Source organism: Myotis myotis, unplaced genomic scaffold, assembly GCF_014108235.1.
Source record: "Myotis myotis isolate mMyoMyo1 unplaced genomic scaffold, mMyoMyo1.p scaffold_m19_p_4, whole genome shotgun sequence".
In the NCBI taxonomy this organism is placed as follows: domain Eukaryota; kingdom Metazoa; phylum Chordata; class Mammalia; order Chiroptera; family Vespertilionidae; genus Myotis; species Myotis myotis.
Window position 1 is genome coordinate 41,576,956 of NW_023416346.1, and position 17,779 is coordinate 41,594,734.

Below are 17,779 nucleotides of genomic sequence, written 5' to 3' on the forward strand. Positions count from 1 at the left end.
GGCCTCAGCAGCACTCCCGGGCCAAGATGGGGGCTGGGGGGACGGGTGTCAGGTGTGGTAGAGCATCAAGACTCCAGTGGCGGGCACCGGAACCCTTGCACCCTGATATCTCGGTGGAGAGGGAGAAAGGGTCCAGGGGGTCTGAGGGGAAGGAGAGAAGGACTGCGGAGCTCAGCCGCAGAGCTGTGCGCGGGAGGGGGAGGGGCAGGGGCTCCCCTCCAGCCTTTGGGGGTCTGGAGACTCAGGGATGTAAGGCGAGAGCAGGGGGGTGTGACAATTCAGCAGAGGTCGGGACGTACCATGGAACCCAGTGGCGGGGGTGGGGCAGGACGTGGTCACCGAGGGGAGCCCCCGCCTCCCTTCGCCAAGGCCAGCGACTGAGGTTGTAGGGAGAACTGGAAGCGCGCTAGTAGGGGGAAGCGTCGCGTTAAATCCGTCTCCTCCCCAGACCCCACTTCCGAGGGGGTGGGCGATAGAGGGGAGATTGGGGTTGGAGCAGCGGCGAGGGGGCTCCTCCCTTGCACCTCCCCCCACAGGACTTGGTCGCGCCCAAAGTGTAACACTTTCTCTTTGTCGGAGGAGCTCCCCTGTTTCCCGTGCTGGATCTCCCGTTGAGGAGGTGCCTGAGGCAGCCCTGGAGGAGGCAGGAGCAGTTGGAGGGATGGCAGCGACCGACATAGCTCGCCAGGTGGTGAGTGCGGGGCTTGGGTGTCAGGACCCGGGCCAAGGGCCTGGGCTGGGCCGGGGGGGACCTGGCCACCTCCACCGCCTTCGCGAGGAGGGCAGTGAGCGGCATCCAGGAGTCAAGGTGCGGTGGGACTTCTGCTCCCGCGATCAGCGGCTCAGTCCCCCAGCCAGTCCCCGAGAACCACAGTGGTGGCGGGCGGGTGGCCAAGGCTGCGGGCCGGCGGCTGAACTTGAATTGCCCAATATCTGCAATAAGCGCTGCCGCTTCCCTTGCTGCAGCAGCGGTCCCGCCGCTGGGGCGTTGCCGAATGAATGGCTGCAAGAGCCGCCAAGCCCTCCGCGTCTCGGGCACCCTGGCCTGGCTTCCTGGACCGCCGGGCCGCGCCCCTGAGCGCAGCTGCCCGTTGCGACTCGGCCTCCTTGGGAAAAGGGACCCGGGCCTGGGGTTAGCCTGGGGCAGGAGTCGGTGAGTGGTGAGGGGGGCGGGGAGGTGACTGGCTGGGGGAGGGATTCTCCATATGCATTACATATGTGACTGCGTCTGTGAGTGTGTAGCACTGTGTGCGTCTGAGTGCACGCGCGCGCACTCGTGCCTCCCCGGCGGGCGGCGGCGCCCCGTTGCTCTCTGACCCTAGATGAGTCCGCCAGTTTGTCTTGAGTGTGCTCACCTTCAGGGTGAGTGTTCGGACGCCTCTCTGCTTGTGCTGTGTGTCTCTGGGTCCCATTTGTGCCTCTGTGTGGGGTGCAGTGCACTGGCCTGTAGGTGGCTGGCTGCGGATTTTGGCAGGGTTCTGAGCACCTGACCCAGGTTGTGCGGCCTCTGGGGGTCTGTAGTGGTGCGTGTTCTGTGTAACTGGGCTTGAGCACCAAAGTCTGGGGAGCTGGCTTCTTTCTAGGGAACTCAGGAAAATAACTGTGAGGTTTGCAAACATGGTGCCCTCTCTTTGTTGGCAACAGACTGGGGGGGGGGGGCGGAAATCTTCATTTAAAGAACTGAAGTTTTCTAGCCTGAGGTGTACACAGAAATCATATTGAAGTGATCCGAGGCCCCATGTTTGTTTTTTTAGATCAGAAGTTTGGTTGCAAAGGGAGGGGATGATCCCATTTGGGGGAACAACCTAGCCTTTCTATTCCTCCACGGGTTTCTGGAATTTTCAGAAGCCCATAATTACCAGCACCCTGAGGCCAGGAAGGAGAGTGAAGTAGAGGTAGGTCAAATCCCATGACACCAAATTCTACTTGATGAAAATCTCAAAACACACACGTGCACACACACATATTTTAAAACCTTGTGTTTACTTATTAAGGGAAATAGTCTGTGCAATACAATTCCAGGGCAATAAAAAGCCTCTAAGGTATTTGGTATAGTTGTTTTCAAAATCTGAATCCAGAATCCAAGTGTTTTCTCTACAGGATATGTATGAATTTATTCCACCCTCTCGTCCCTGTTTGGAAGGGCAGAATGATTTCTTTGAAACCTCCCCCAACTCCTGCAGACCCCAGATGGAGCTTTTTATGTAGTCACGATGTGGAAGGACTCAGTACATAGGATGCGCTGGGATAATGGAAATTGAGAGAGTTCTCTCAATTTTAGCTAATCTCCCAAGATTAGCACTGTGATATCAATTACTTGAGTGTTTTGAGGGTTCCCAGAGTGCCTTTCTTCTCATTACCTGCATTTTAGACATAGCATGGCTTAATAGAAGAATTAGTCTCCTGGATTACATTTGTCCTATCCTTAGTGACCAAAAAGGATGCTAATGATTTTTCTTGCCAGCTAATTAATTTGCATTGACCTGTCTATAAGCTTTCACCAGTCCTTTTGCCTGGATTAAGACTGCAGGGCAGATGTTGCAAGGGGAACGAACATTCTAGAAGGTTGTGTTTCACCTCAGGCACAACTCCAGCGACCCAGGCATCCCTTTGTTCTGCAGGTGGGGGTGGAGTGGTTTAAGGCCACTTAGTTTGCTTTGCATGGTTACAGTTTGCTCTGGCTATCCTTGCTGTACTGTATGATGAAGAACATAATTGTATGCCAGATTCTGAAGCTCAAAGAGCAGCAGAGCACTTGAGACCTTGTTATCGTGATAAATGGGTTTCTGGGAAAACTGACGTCACTCTCCATGTCCCCCTCCCCCAGCCAATGAAGCTCTTGTTTAATGTGTCATTTGTCTCTCTGCTCTCCTTTGTGTCTGCAAGAAGTTGTAATTCACCAGGGGAAGATGGAATTAACTCAGGAGACCTTGGCCTTCTGGTTGCAGTTTGTTTCTTCCAGGGAACATGTATCCAGGGGTTGGGAAGAGAAGACTGGAGAATAAACCTGAGTATGCCTGGCTTAAGAGTTCTGTTTAGTGAGCTCTGAGACAAGGCGCCATGCAAGTAGTCCTCTGGTATGTGTGTGTGTGTGTTTGTGTGTTCTTTCCAGAGCCAGTTGAGGGTCACTCTGGCTAGACTAAAACAGGCCCTAGAGTTGTTGGGTAGGGCCCTTATTTGGGCATACGTGCAACTTGCAAGTTCAGATCTCCTGTACATAGTACAATCCCATCCCATTTGAATGAACACTACAAAGATTCTGCATGACAAAGCGATTTCTCTGTTGTGAACACAAGTGTTTATTTGATTGACTGCTAAGTGTCCCACATGATGGCTAGCCCTGGTCAACTATATAAAAAAAAGTAGTGGATAAAGTTATTGGCTTTTAAGCTTACAGTCTAGTTGGGGAGACAAATTGTGGACAAAATAATTAGGAAACTACAGCAGATTTTTGGGATGTCTCTACTCCCAACCCCTATCTGTGAAGTAGCTTGGCTGCTATTAATATATATACTAGAGGCCCGATGTACAAAATTCGTGCGGGGGGGGGGGGGGGAGGCGGGGGGTGTGTCCCTCAGCCCGGCCTGGACCCTCTCCAATCTGGGACATCCCTCTCGCAATCCAGGACCCCTGGCTCTTAACCGCTCACCTGCCTGCCTGCCTGCCTGCCTGATAGCCCCTAACCACCTCTGCCTGCCTGCCTGATCACCCCCTAACTGCTCCCCTGCTGGCCTGATTGCCACTAACCACCTCTGCCTCAGCCCCCACCACTGTGGCTTTGTCCAGAAGGACATCCGGAAGATGTCTGACCTAATTAGCATATTACCCTTTTATTAGTGTAGATATTCTGAAAGAATGCATGACTTGTCCAAGGTAACCTAGCTGGGCACAGTGCAGGCCCCAGAGGCTGCATTTCCTGGCTCTTGAGCTGTTCCTTTCAGTGTTGCATTTTGAGTTGTAGACTGTAAGTGCTGGCCCATAGAAAGAACCTTGATGCTGGCTTGAAACAATCCACAATGTGGGAAATGATGCTTTCTACCAGTAGCAGCCAGGTAATGATCTTTCTCCCAATGAAAGTGCTTGCAGGGGCGAACTTTGCCCTAGCTGGGGTTGGCCTGGAACAAGTGCCTTAGGGCAACTGTCTACAGGTGGCTGCACTCTGGGCTTGCTATCAAATGGCACTTCCCCTTGATTCCCCTTGAAGCTCCCTGCCTCAACCATCTCCACCACTTCACACTAAAAATATAAACAGGGGGAGCAAACTCCAATATTCACCCATACCTCTACTGGGGATATAGCACTGAAAAAAATTTACATGGTCCCAAATATTCAACTTTTTAAAGCTAAGTCAAGAGTATATGCCTGATCATTGTACTATTTCACAAATTTTCTGTATGTTTAAGACTTTTCAAAATAAAAAGTAGGGGGGATTACAGTGCACACCCCTTTCAAAATGCACATGGCCCCTTCCCTCAGGAAATTTACAGTCTGGTAGCAGAGGCAGACACCAGGAAGTATATAATTACCATGTGGTAAGTTCTGCACAGGAGTGCTGCCTGCCATGAGACTCCATTACAAGGGGACCTAATCCAGCAGTGGTGGTGTGTGACAGGAAAGGCTTCCTGAAGGCTTCAACTAGGAAAAGGGTAGGTGTGAAGATGGGTGAGATCTCACTTCTGCTACTGGGCTGGGAACATTTCCTTTGTTAATTCACACACTTTTATTTTCATTCATTCAATGTGTGTATTTATTGGGCAGCGACTCTGCCAGGCCCTGTGCCAGGTGCTGGGATCTAGTGTGGCCAAGGAAAATAGGATGCTGCTCTCTCCAAGCTTCCAGATGAGAGGCAGGAATAAGCCGGTTTCCTTTTCCTATTCTGAATCCCGGAAATGTGTGTTAGCGGTGTTCTTATTCCAAAACTGCATTAGAGCTGAGCGATTTGTCTGTAAAGTACAATGAAATTTTGACCTGCTGTCATGTGTGTAGCATTTACTTTGTGTAATTTCTGCTGCAAAGTTTTCATTAGTTGCTGGCTTTGTTACTCAGCAGGTCCCTCCCTCTGTGTGCTGTAAGGGAGTGAACCCGTTGTATTAGCCGGAGCAAAAGTTATTAGGAAGCTAAGTACTCTGGAAAAAGGTATTCCAGAGTGAAATAGGACTGATTTCTGGACTTGCCTGGCCTCCTGGATGATCAGAGCTGGGGTTTCGTGTTGGCATGAACAATGGAGAAGGGTACCTACTGCATGAACATTAAAACTGCACTCAAGAAAGAAAGAGAGAAAAGCAAAGCAAACGAATACCATGGATAAGTGTAACGTTTCTTTCAACGATCTCAGAATACTTCCATCTGTATGATTTCATTTTCTCCAACAGCTTCCTGGACAAGTATTATTGTCCTCTTCATTTTATGGGTACATGGAGATCAAGGACTTAGTCCAAAGTGTTATTGCTAGTCAGTGGATAAAACAACGAAACACCAACAGATGACACAGATTCATTAAAAACAAACAAACAAAACACCTCTGGTCTTTTCATGATGTTTCTAAGAAATAAAAATCCTGCCATGTCCTCTCTTCTCCCTCTTTCACTGCACCTGCCCCCCCTCCAGCACACTCTTGGAGGTCAGAGGAGAATATACGTGGGTGCTTTGAAGACTCTTGATGTTAAAACGATTCTTAGCTTAAATCCAGATAGCACAGTCATGGATTTTTCTTTCTTTTTTCTCCCATCTTGCTTTAAATAAAAATCTTGGAGCCACCAGCTATGTAATGATGGATTATTTTAAGTAACAACTGGAGGGGGGCAGAATAAATTAGAAACACAGACCCTTCCTCCTCGGTTTGGCAGGAGGAGGCTTCTGCTGCCGCGATTTGGGATTTGAAACCGTGGGTTTCTCTGTTGCCTGCACAGAGGAAGGAGGCCACATGCTCATGAGGGTGAGACATAATGTTATCCTCTCCTTCAGTATCTTCTCATTAGAGGCAGCCATCTGCTGAATTATGCAGCATGCTCTCAGCTGGCCCCGGAGTTGGGTTGGGTCATCCGTTCCACTCACTTAAAGGTGACTGGGGAAAAGATTTGCAGGCCTTCTCAAGGACAGGGCTCAGGTTTCTCCTGCCAGGGCCCTCTCTGACCCCTAACGAAGACGCTGGGGTAACAGGACAGAACTCTGCTTTCTGGGCCCTTGATGAGGTGTGAGGTAAGCCTTGAGTTTCCTTTCACAGCAGAGGCCCCTTAGCTCTGAGCACTGGCGCTGAGGCAGGAACTAGGTTTTTTCAGATCCCCTTTAAATGAGACCAGATGGAGGCAGAGGCCAATTCAGGCTCCCCAGAGGACAGTTGGGCATTCATCCAGAGGCCTGTGAGTAAACCTTTTTTTTTAAAAAAAAAAAAATAGATCAGAGATAACAATATCCAGAACACCTAGAAAACTCTGTTTAAATAGCCAAGCTTGAAGGGAATCTGTCTGGTATTTGTGGGAAAGTTGATGCACTCTGAGCAAAGGGTTGTCCCTGTACTGATGGAGATATTTTACTTAAGAATTTGGCTTGTGAATTAGGTAGCCCTGGGATTCTTTTTTAAAAATATATTTTATTGATTTTTTATAGAGAGGAAGGGAGAGGGTTAGAGAGTTAGAAACTTCGATCAGCTGCCTCCTGCACACCTCCTACTGGGGATGTGCCCGCAACCAAGGTACATGCCCTTGGCCAGAATTGAACCTGGGACCCTTCAGTCTGCAGGCCGACACTCTATCCACTGAGCCAAAGTGGTTAGGGAAGCCCTGGGATTCTTGAATAGAGCTAAGTGGTTGGCCAGGCTTAGGCTTAAGTCAGAGTCAGAAGGGAGGGAAATGGGAGAGAGAAGGCAAAAGAGGAGCAAAAGGCCCTCCATGACATCCACGGTCTCCGTTGCCTTCCATGGGCCATAGTCACCTTGGTGAGCCCATTGGCTTTGAGGTCGTGTTCTGTGACACTTCTCCCTGCTACTAAGCATCAAGCCACAAACCCAATGTCCCGGAATTTTAGCAGCATGAAAATCTATATCTGCCTTTTGAGGCAGTTTTTCCATTGGAGAGTGGCAGTCCGCTTGACAGGGTCCTGGATCCTAGCAGCACTTTCTGCCACTAAATCACTCTGACTTGAGACAAGTCATTTCCTCTCTCTGAGTCTCTGTTTCCCCTTTTGTAAACTGAGTGGGTTGGACTAGGTGATTTTTAAGGGCGTTTCCAGCTCAACTATTGTATGGTTCTTTATGTTTCCTTGTTCTCCAGCCTAATTTTGTTAGGTCCTTGCCTGCTTCTGTTTCTGAATGAGGTGGCAGTATGTTACTCCACCCCTTCCTTGCTTAGACTCCTTGAGCTGGGTGGGGAGAGTTGGAGAGAAGGCAAGTCTGGGCTTTTAGCTCAACAGGGTCCTTATAAGTGGACTAGAAACAACCCTTCAGATATTGTCTGTCCATGTATGTGTATATAGCCTTTGTCTTCCTATAAAGATACATGACAGCTGAATTTTTGTCTATTGAGTCCCATTTTAAATGCACAAGGAAAGCTGGCTCTTTAATAGAATCCTGCTGTGAATCCTTTTATAGAATGAAAAGCCACTCAGGAATTGATCCGGTGAATTAAAATCCAGAGTTTCATCTACTGGATTTGCCAAAAAACAGGTCTTCTCCCTGCTTGGTGAGAATGGTCTCCTTTGCGCATCCCCTGGGTCCCCTAAGCTGTTCCCCACTGAAGGGCATTTCTGGGGCCCCTAAGGGGTTGCTGCCAGCTTTTGCAGCTTTATTTCTCCTTGTCAAAGCCCCCAAATTGCTCTCTCCCAGTTCAGGGCATTGCTACTACTGTCAGTTTTCTCTTAGCCTGGCTTAATCAGCACGAGGGAAATCCTGACATTTGATGTGTGAGGCACATTAGAGTGGTTTTTTTTAACCTCTGGGAACTTATCAGTGTTTTTGTGGTTCTTATGGCTGATAATACAGTGGCATCCACACCCTTGACAATAGTGGAGGCAGCAGATAGGGTTGTCACCTACTTGATTGTTTCAAGACTTTCTGCTACATGTTTCAGGATATGTGATTTTACTTCTGGTTTGCATGACTATCCTATATAATAAAAGCCTAATATGCAAATCAACTGAAGGGTGGAACAACCAGTTGTTATGATGTGCACTGACCACCAGGGGGCAGGCGCTCAATGCAGAAGCTGCCCCCTGGTGGTCAGTGAGCTCCCACAGGGGAAGTGCCATTCAGCCAGAAGCTGGGCTCACAGCTGGTGAGCCCAGTGGTGGTGGCAGGAGCCTCTCCCGCCTCTGCTGCAGGCGGGCGGTAAGGAGAGAGGGGTTCTGGACTGTGAGAGGGATCAGGCCCAAGCTGGCAGGTGGACATCCCCTGAGGGGTCCCAGACTGTGAGAGGGGGCAGGCCAGGCTGAGGAACACCACCCCCCATCCAGTGCACAAATCCCTTGCACTGGTCCTCTAGTTTATAATAATAAGTTACAGTGTATAATAATGTTATGTAAATAATAATAATAGTAGGTTTTTTGTATTAATGGTAAAATGTTTAATATTACAGTAAAACTGCCTGAAAGTGGAATACTCACCTGAATTTTCTGATTATCTGTATTTAAAGCACCTTTTTGGTTGTAGTTGAAGATTTTGCTATAATATCTGAGGCCACTTTTCTGCATAGGAAAGTATCATCATAGAACTTTAAAAAAACATTTTAATTCTGATTATAAAAGTAACATATGTCTATCGCAGAAAATTTGGAAAACACAGAAAAGCAATAATACCTACAGCCCCTCCACTCAAAGTAACCATTGTTAGCATCTTATTGTATTCTTTGAAGCTTTTAAAAATGCATATATACTTCCCCCCCATGATTGGGATGATCCTGTATATACAGTGTTGGTGTGTTGTTTTTTGCCTGACAGAATTTGGTAATCATTTTCCCATGTCATTAAATATTCTTAGAAAATATTTTAATCCGCTGCTTCATATCCCATTGCACATCATTGAATTATTCACTGATTTTGATTGTCCTAGAGATTTACAGGGTCTAACAGAGATTGGTCTTCAGGGCTGGGAATGGAGATGGAGAAAAGGAAAGTGTGAGAGAGGCCCACCAGTAATGACACATGGGGAGAATCTTATTTCAGTGTTTCTGTCCTTTCCTAACATCTACATGCAAAGGCTAGAGGGAAAGTTTAGGGAAAGCCCAGTCATCAGCAATGAGCTCCAAACTTTTGGCTTTGGTCTCATCCTTCAGAATGGCAGCTACTAACTTTGGCACCACAGTTGTTTTTTAAAAATATGCTTTTTATTGCTTTTTAGAGAGAGGAAGGGAGAGGAATAGAGAGAGAGAGAAACACTGATGAGATGAGAGAGGAACATCATCGATTGGTTGCCTCCTGTACCTCCCCTACTGGCTATCAAGCCCGAAACCCAGGCATGTGCCCTGACCAGGAATCGGAGAAGGTGCAGGTGATTGAGGGGCATGGGGTTTGCCCACTTGGGTGCTTATGGGACTCTAAAAAAGTCTGTATTGATTTCAGAGAGGAAGGGAGAGGGAGAGAGAGATAGAAACATCCATGATGAGAGAACATCATTGATCGACTGCCTCCTGCACGTCCCCTACTGGGAATCCAGCCTGCAACCCAGGCACGTGCCCTGACTGGGAATGGAACCTTGACCTTCTGGTTCAGAGGTCGACACTCAACCACAGAGCCACCGCAGCCAGGCTGGGACTCTTTATTTGCAGAATAACAGCAGTGGGAGAAAGATGCACAACTGGAACCACCATAAGTCATTCTTCATAACATGAACCTTCGACTACTCAATTAAAAAACGAAATTGGTGTGTCCTCAGGGGAGGAGGCGGAAGAGAAAGAGAGCGGTGTTTCTGCCTATGACATGAAATGTGGTATAACGGATTTCAAAACCACAAGTGACTTCAGATGAGGAGAAAACAGGAAATGTAATTGGGGAGGGGAGTGGGGCTCTCCCAGTACTCAGGAGCGCTCTTTCATTTTGCCTTCCTTTTAGCTCCTCTCAGATTCTGCCTCTTAATTGCTCTTGCTGCAAAACTGAGCAAGACCTCTCTTTCTTTGTATTAAAGCTGTTTTTATTTTTATTTATTTTAAAAATATATTTTATTGATTTTTTACAGAGAGGAAGGGAGAGGGATAGAGAGTTAGAAACATCGATGAGAAACATTGATCAGCTGCCACCTGCACACCCCCTACTGGGGATATGCCCACAACCAAGGTACCTGCCTTTGACCAGAATCGAACCTGGGACCCTTCAGTCCACAGGCCGACGCTCTATTCACTGAGCCAAATCGGTTAGGGCAAAGATGTTTTTACATAGATAGTGTGTGAATACATTTCAAGCTGTAACAGAATCAAACAATACGGAAGCATACTGACTACCCCCTGAGTAAGCCCTTGTTTCCATTCCCCTCCCCTGAGGTAGCCACAGTACTTGGTTTGGTGGATTCTTTCCAGTCCCCTTTCTATGCACTCATGTACATTTATGTGCAAACGCACATATACAGGGCTCTTTTGCATATATGGGCTTATACTGTGCTTATTGTTCTAGAACTTCTTTTATATACTTATAATATATCTTGGGGATATTCACATCAGGACCTATAGACCAACCAAATTCTTTTTTTAAAATATATATTTTATTGATTTTTTATAGAGAGGAAAAGAGAGGGATAGAGAGTTAGAAACATCGATGAGAGAGAAACATCAATGAGCTGCCTCCTGCACACTCCCCACTGGGGATGTGCCCACAACCAAGGTACATGCCCTTGACCAGAATCAAACCCAGGACCTTTCAGTCCGCAGGCCGACGCTCTATCCACTGAGCCAAACCAGTTAGGGCCCAACCAAATTCTTAATGGCTGCAGAATATTCCAGAATAGGCCTGCACCAGAATTTAGTTAAATATTTTCCTATTGTAGGACACTTAACAGTTTTTTCTAACTTTTCAGTATTATGAACAGTATAGTAATGAATTTCCTTATAGTACATGGATCTTTGTACAGATGTGTGAGTTTCTGTAGAATAGATTCCGAGGGAAGGTTGCAGGATTAGTGGAGATGGGCCATTTAACATTTTGGTTACTGTTGCCTTTCTAGCATCTCAGTTCAAACCTTGAACATGATGCCACCTGCTACTCAAGATGATAACTTGAAGTTTTAGTGTCAGACATGCTGGGCTAAGTTGCTAGTTCCATCTCCTCTTGTGAACATTGTAATCCGGGGAACGTTCAATTGTAATTGCAATCAAAGTAATGAGGACCTCCACTAATCAGGCCACCTTATGGAGAAAGAGGAAAGAGATAATATATCAGAGGTTTTAGGGAGGGAGCGCGGAAGAAACTTCCAGGGGCTGATCAGGGATCAGTGTACATTCAGTCCAGTGTCCTGTCCTTTTTACCTCTGCATATTTAGCTCTGAACAATGAGGACTGGTATCCATAATGATGACCTTTACATTTTATAAAAGTCATCAAAGCAAGAGTGAATGATGCTTGCTAGATAGGAGTTCCTAAAGCACGAACTATATATACACAAATACTACATTTTTGAAGTTTTCTCAATTACAGGCATTGAGACAAAAAGTTTGCGGCTCAAGAAACACCTCCACATTAACCTTCCAGTTAATTTAGGTATATTGGACAGTGGGTAAAAAGATACAGAAGAAACAAGGATTCTAAACATCACCAGTGACCTTCACCAAGTCCAGATCAACAGTTATTTCTCTGTAATTCTACCTGACTTCAACCTTGGCCTCCGGTGATAGAAAACTATTGGGTCATCTCTTACCCGATCAATTCCTCTTCTTGGCAGAATCCTCTTCAATTTCCCATTCCTTACTTGTGGGCATTTCCTATATTCAATCTTTAGCTCTTTTCTCCCTGTACTATCTCTTGGCGAACACACCAGTTTCATACCTTTCACTTCTAAATTTATATCCCAGTCCTGACTTCTCCTGGAGCTTACAATCCCATGTTACTAAGTACTTATTGAATTTCTTCTTCTGGTATCTCTCATAAAATCAAAACTATCTTATTTTCCTTAACATATAAAATGCTTTCACAAATTCAGAAGAGAAAGACAAACACCTATTATTTAAAAACTGGGCAAAGACATGCACAGGCAACTCACATGTAGGTATGCATATGCACAATATACATATATAGTTGAACAATAAAAATAATGGTTAAATGCAAATTAAATGACTTGATGCCATTTTTCAGTGATGCAATTCACAATAGCTAAAAAGCCTCAGAAACTCAGTGTTGGTCTATGTATGGGTAAACAGACACTCTTGTATATTGGTGGTGGAAGTAGACATTTGTACTATTCTCTGTTGAGTGATTTTCAGTGTGTACCACAGTCTTTCAAATGTGTGAGTCCTTGGGCCCAGTGGGCTTCAATTCTAGGAATAATCAGAGATATGTTATTCTGTAAGAACAAGAATTGTTGTTTACTAGTATGTTGTTGAAAACTTGGAAGCATGCTGAATGTCTAGCAGTGGAAGACTGGTTAATAAAATCTGTAGAGTCCTACAGTGGAATGCTATGTGACCAATAAAAGTAAAGTTTTAGAAGTATACTTAATATTATGTGGTTGTCTGGCCACTATGCTGTACACCTGAAACTGATATAAAATAATATTGAATGTCAACTGTAATAGAAAAATAAAATTAAAAAAGAAGTATACTTAATCACCGAAGAAAACATCCACACTATATTGAATATCAGGTTATTAAGTCAGTTTATGAAAAGGATTATACAAAATTATCCCTATTTTGTAAAACAAACAACAACAACAAAAACCCCCACACCATATACAAACTGGAGGGAAATACGTGTAAATATTAACAGTGAGTATTTCTGGAGAGTGATATAGGTGATTGTACTTTTCTCCTTTATAATTTCCCATGTTCTAAAATATCTACAATGAACATTGATTACTTTTATAAAATAAAAAACCTGATCAATGTAATTTCTTTTAGTAGTAGCTTATTTAAAACCAGATTCTTCAACTTCCCCACTAAACAAGCCCCCTTTCCTGGCTTCCCTCTTTCTGGCCATGGTCCAAAGGGATGAATGTTGAACAATGTCATCAATGCAAGCTTCCAGGCTCAGAATATCAGAATACTGCAGCCTTAGAGCTTTGATTGCTCCTTCACTCCCTCTGCCCACTCATTGAGTCTCATCCCTTTAGGACATCTCTCAAATTTGTTCTTCCCTCCTGAGTCTCAAGTCAGATCAGTTCATTTCAGCAAGCATTTATTGTCTCAGTGCCAGTTCAACATTATTGGAGTTATCTGCTAATTCTCCTCCTCCTCCTCCTCCTCCTCCTCCTCCTCCTCCTCCTCCTCCTCCTCCTCCTTCTTCTTCTTCTTCTTCTTCTTCTTCTTCTTCTTCTTCCTCCTCCTCCTCCTCCTCCTCCTCCTCCTCCTCCTTCTTCTTCTTCTTCCTCTTCCTCCTCCTCCTCCTCCTCCTCCTCCTCCTCCTCCTCCTCCTCCTCCTCCTCCTCCTCCCTCTCTCTCTCTCTCTCCTCCAATCAATGAAGCACTTTGTTTCTGGAATGATCTTTCAAAAAAACTACTTGTATGCCCCCAAACCTCATGGCCTAGGGAATAAAGCCCATATCCTTCCATTTGCTGTTTAGAGTGTTTTCCAGCACTGTGCTAAGTGCCAGGTAATAGGTGGGCACATATGAGGTGCTTGGTCAGTCTCTGACAATAAAGTAAATCTTTAAGAATAAGGTATGGCCCTGACTGGTGGTTCAGTGGTTAGAGCATCGAACTGCACACCGAAAGGTCACAGGTTCGATTCCCTATCAAGGGCATATACCTGGGTTGTGGGTTTGAGTCCCGAACCCACCCCTGGTTGGGGCGCGTGCAGGAGGCAACCAGTCAATGGGTCTCTCTCACACTGATGTTTCTCTCTCTCTCCCTTTCCTCCTCCTCCCTACCCCTCCACTCTCTCTGAAAAGCAATGGAAAAAATATCCTCATGTGAGGATTAACCAACCAATCACACACACACACACACACACACACACACACAGGATACGGTGTGGTGTTCTCCTTACTGCCCTCCACTGTCTTCAGTTTGAAAATTCCCTTCCCTTGCCTTTGGCACTTGGACCAGAGGCCTTGGAGCATGGTGCTGCATTTGGAGACAGGAAGAGGCATCCAGGGGCGATAAAATATGGTTCAGGAAATCTCAACTCTGAGTCCCTCCCAATTTCCGATGCCTGCTATGTAGGAGGTTCCATCGAGAAAGCATATTGGCTCGTAAGCCCTGTCTCCCTGCAGTGTTGAGGAACAAGAATGAACAGTGGGAAACTTAGATCTTTTTGTTTGCTTTAATAAAAAGAATAAGGAGAAAGAGGTGAGGGGGTGTGGAAAGGGGTGAATGTAGAACAAGGCCCTGAGTGATGTGGGCCACTCAGGAAACCCAGCTGTCTTCAGGTGCCCCACTGGGACCCAGAATACTCCAGCCTGGATTGAATGATGGCAGATGGTTGTGTTCCAAGAATACTCTACTGGGACCATGTGTGGGGTGAGATGTGTGAGGGTAATGAACTTGCCAGGTGGCGGTCACTGGCACCTATCCCTGTCTCTCACTCTTGGAGTATCTGATGGCACCAATGGGAGTGGGATCCCAAGCTGGGTGAAGGGGCTATCTGGGAACCAGTTCTGACAATGTCAGCCTCTGTGAGGCTTCCCCAACAATGCAGCCCATCCATCATAGTGTGAAGTGAACCCTTATGGACCTAGTCTTAAAACAGGTCCAGTCCAGGCTAAGAGCTGCCTGCTAACAGCCTGGGATGTTGGCACAGGCCTCCTGGCACTAACCATGTCCTTCTTGGATTACTCTTGGCACCCTTCTGGTTATGGAAATCTTAGTGTAGCCCCACACAACAGAACCCCTGACTGCTTACCTAGCCCCCAGCCCCTCTTGTCTAGCTTAACTGTCTCCAGCTTTCCTTCTCCTCTCTTTTTCCCTCCCTTGCTGCCCGGATTGGCAGTTAACACTAATTTTTTTTTTTTTAGTACATGCAGGCCCCTTTTGTCGTCCCCGCTGGCTCCTTGGAAGCCTGCCCCAGTTTGAGGTTCTCCTTGTTTTGTAAAACCTTTAACAGTAAGAAGCAAAGGCCCTCTGCTTTCCAGAGCTACAAATGGCTTGGCTGATCCTGATGGAGACAAGGGGACCAGAGGAAGCAAGGAGGTCTCTCTCTCTCTCTCTCTCTCTCTCTCTCTCTCTCTCTCTCTCACTGTGCCATAGTATCACATGTCATTTGGGATGTCTGAGTGGAAGGATAACCTTCCAGTGAAATCAGAACAGCAGCTACTGTTGATAGATACTTACTGCGTGCTTACCCCAAGCTCAGTGCTTCAGGAGTATTAGCCTATCTAATCTTCGCACCAGTCCTATGAAGTAGTAACTACTAGTTCCTGATTTTACAGATGGGGACACGTTGAGAAGTTAAGTAACTTGTCCAAGTTTAGAAGGTGGAGGAGGTGGGGCTCCTGCCTGAATTCAAAGCTTAGTCTCTTTTTCCCCCACTTAAAACATTTTTAAATTACAGTTTACATTCAATATTATTCTGTATTAGTTTCAGCAAAGTGGTTAGAAAATCATGTACTTTACAGAGTGTCCCCCCCTGATGCTTCAAGTACCCACCTGGCCCCATAGAGAGTTATCACAATATTATTGACTATATTCCCCATGCTGTAATCTACATCTCTGTAACTATTTTACAATTACCAATCTGTACTGTTTAATCCCTTCACCTTTTCCACCCAGCTGTCAGTCTGTTCTCTGTATCTATGAGTCTATTTCTACTTTATTTTGTTCATTAGATTTCACATATAAGTGAGATCACGTGATACTTGTTTTTTTCTGTCTCAAAAGGTATGACTTCATTTTTATGGCTGAATAGTATTCTTTGTGTGTATGTACCACAGCTTTTTTAATCCACTCATTTATTTTTAAAAAATATATTTTACTGATTTTTTACAGAGAGGAAGGGAGAGGGATAATTAGAAACATCGATGAGAGGGAAACATCGATCAGCTGCCTCCTGCACACCCCCTACTGGGTATGTGCCCGCAACCAAGGTACATGCCCTTGACCAGAATCGAACTTGGGACCTTTCAGTCCGCAGGCTGACGCTCTATCCACTGAGCCAAACCGGTCAGGGCAATCAACTCATTTATTGATGGGCATTCGGGTTATTTCCATATTTTATCAAAGCTTAGTCTCTTAACCTCTACATGGTACCACCATTGTAGATCCCCAAAATGCCCTAGGAGAGGAGTAATTAAAATCCCTTTGTAATATTTACTGAACATGTATGCACGTACCAGGCATTGTTCTAAGTTTGTTACATGTGTGAGCACATTTGAGTCTCCCAATCACCTGTAAGATAAGTAATATTATCTCATATGACAGACGGAGAAGGAAGTGGAGTTTCTGAGAGATTATCCAGCTTGTAAGTGAGTTGAGAATTTAACCAAGTTTGTGAACCTCTGGAGCCAGCGGTCTCATCTCCTGCCCCTGCCCTCCCACCCCTTATAAGCACCTCTGTAGTTTGCTTTGCCTGGAACTATGGTGACAGGAGCCTGGGCGGATGTTACTTCCTAACACATATATTATTTGGATGGAGAAGTGAGGCTCAGATTGTTTGTGAGCACATGTTCATTTTCTCCCCTCCATCCCCTTCCAAATTAGGGTGAAGGTTGCCGAACTCTCCCCCTGGCTGGACACGTGGGGTTTGACAGCTTGCCGGACCAGTTGGTGAATAAGTCAGTCAGCCAGGGCTTCTGCTTCAACATCATGTGTGTGGGTGAGTATTTTCACAGCAGAAATTTCTATTACAGAATATAGATACTTAATAGCTGGATGTGGCTTTGCAGGTAATTAGGTTAAATAGTATGTCATTCTGATCTACTTGCAAGAGCGTCCCTCCCCCTGCTTTCTTCTTTTATCCTCTGCTTGTTTTTTTTAAACACCTGGCTGTAATGACATTTTCCGCTGGTCAGACCAGAATATGGGGTCATACTTTGAGGGAAAGTGAGCTGTGTGATACCCTGTGGAAATTTTGCAAGAGAGCTTGCTGGCTCAGCTATTGCTGTCAGGTTTGTTTTGACTGCAGAAAATGGGGGCCAGGGCAGAATTGGGATGGAGGTAATGGCTGCAAAAATATGCATACAGCTACTGGGTAGTGGGTTGGTCCGTCTGTTTCCTCTGCAGTCCTGCGATGCTTGCTACAGTTGGAACTCAAATGCACGGACCACATAGCTGTGTGCAAAGTTCTTTTATTCCCTTTAAGTATATCTCTGCCTGGACCTGTAGTCTCAAACGTGGAAAACCACATCTTAGCCACCTCTGATATGCTAATCTCTGCACACAGAGTTCAATAATGTTTATGAAAGGAATGAGTGAGTTAAGCCCACAGGATCCACTTATTATGCTTCTCAAACACTCCCACATTAGCAATTTGGGTCCTTAACAGGGCTTTGTGAAGTGAGCAGAGTGAGTAGCATTCATATCCTCATTGAACAGATGGAGACCCAGAAGCTTGGGAGGATAAGGACTTACTTGAGGCAACACAGAATAAGTGGCAGAGCAAGGACAAGGACCCACATCTAGCTGACCCATTGTCCCGCCTTCTACTTCTCTAACCGCTGCTAGCAACATGTCCTGAGAACACAAAAGCATTGTAAAAACTCAAGCACCAACCAAATATGA

At 45.8% G+C, this 17,779-nt stretch overlaps 1 protein-coding gene across 5 annotated transcripts in view; it reads left to right on the forward strand.

Moving 5' to 3' along the window:
• Positions 1–379: 379 nt before the first annotated feature.
• The window catches only part of SEPTIN6 (septin 6), a 73,215-nt gene continuing 55,815 nt past the window's right edge, over positions 380–17,779 (forward strand). For 4 of the 5 annotated variants that reach the window (XM_036305906.1, XM_036305907.1, XM_036305905.1 and 1 more), the window contains exons 1-2: positions 380–691; positions 16,760–16,874. In XM_036305906.1, coding sequence (XP_036161799.1) covers positions 662–691; positions 16,760–16,874 — 145 coding nt within the window. In that variant the 5' untranslated portion in view covers positions 380–661. Of the gene's footprint in view, positions 692–16,759; positions 16,875–17,779 lie in introns of those variants that run through there. The other variant, XM_036305908.1, reaches the window with a different exon arrangement.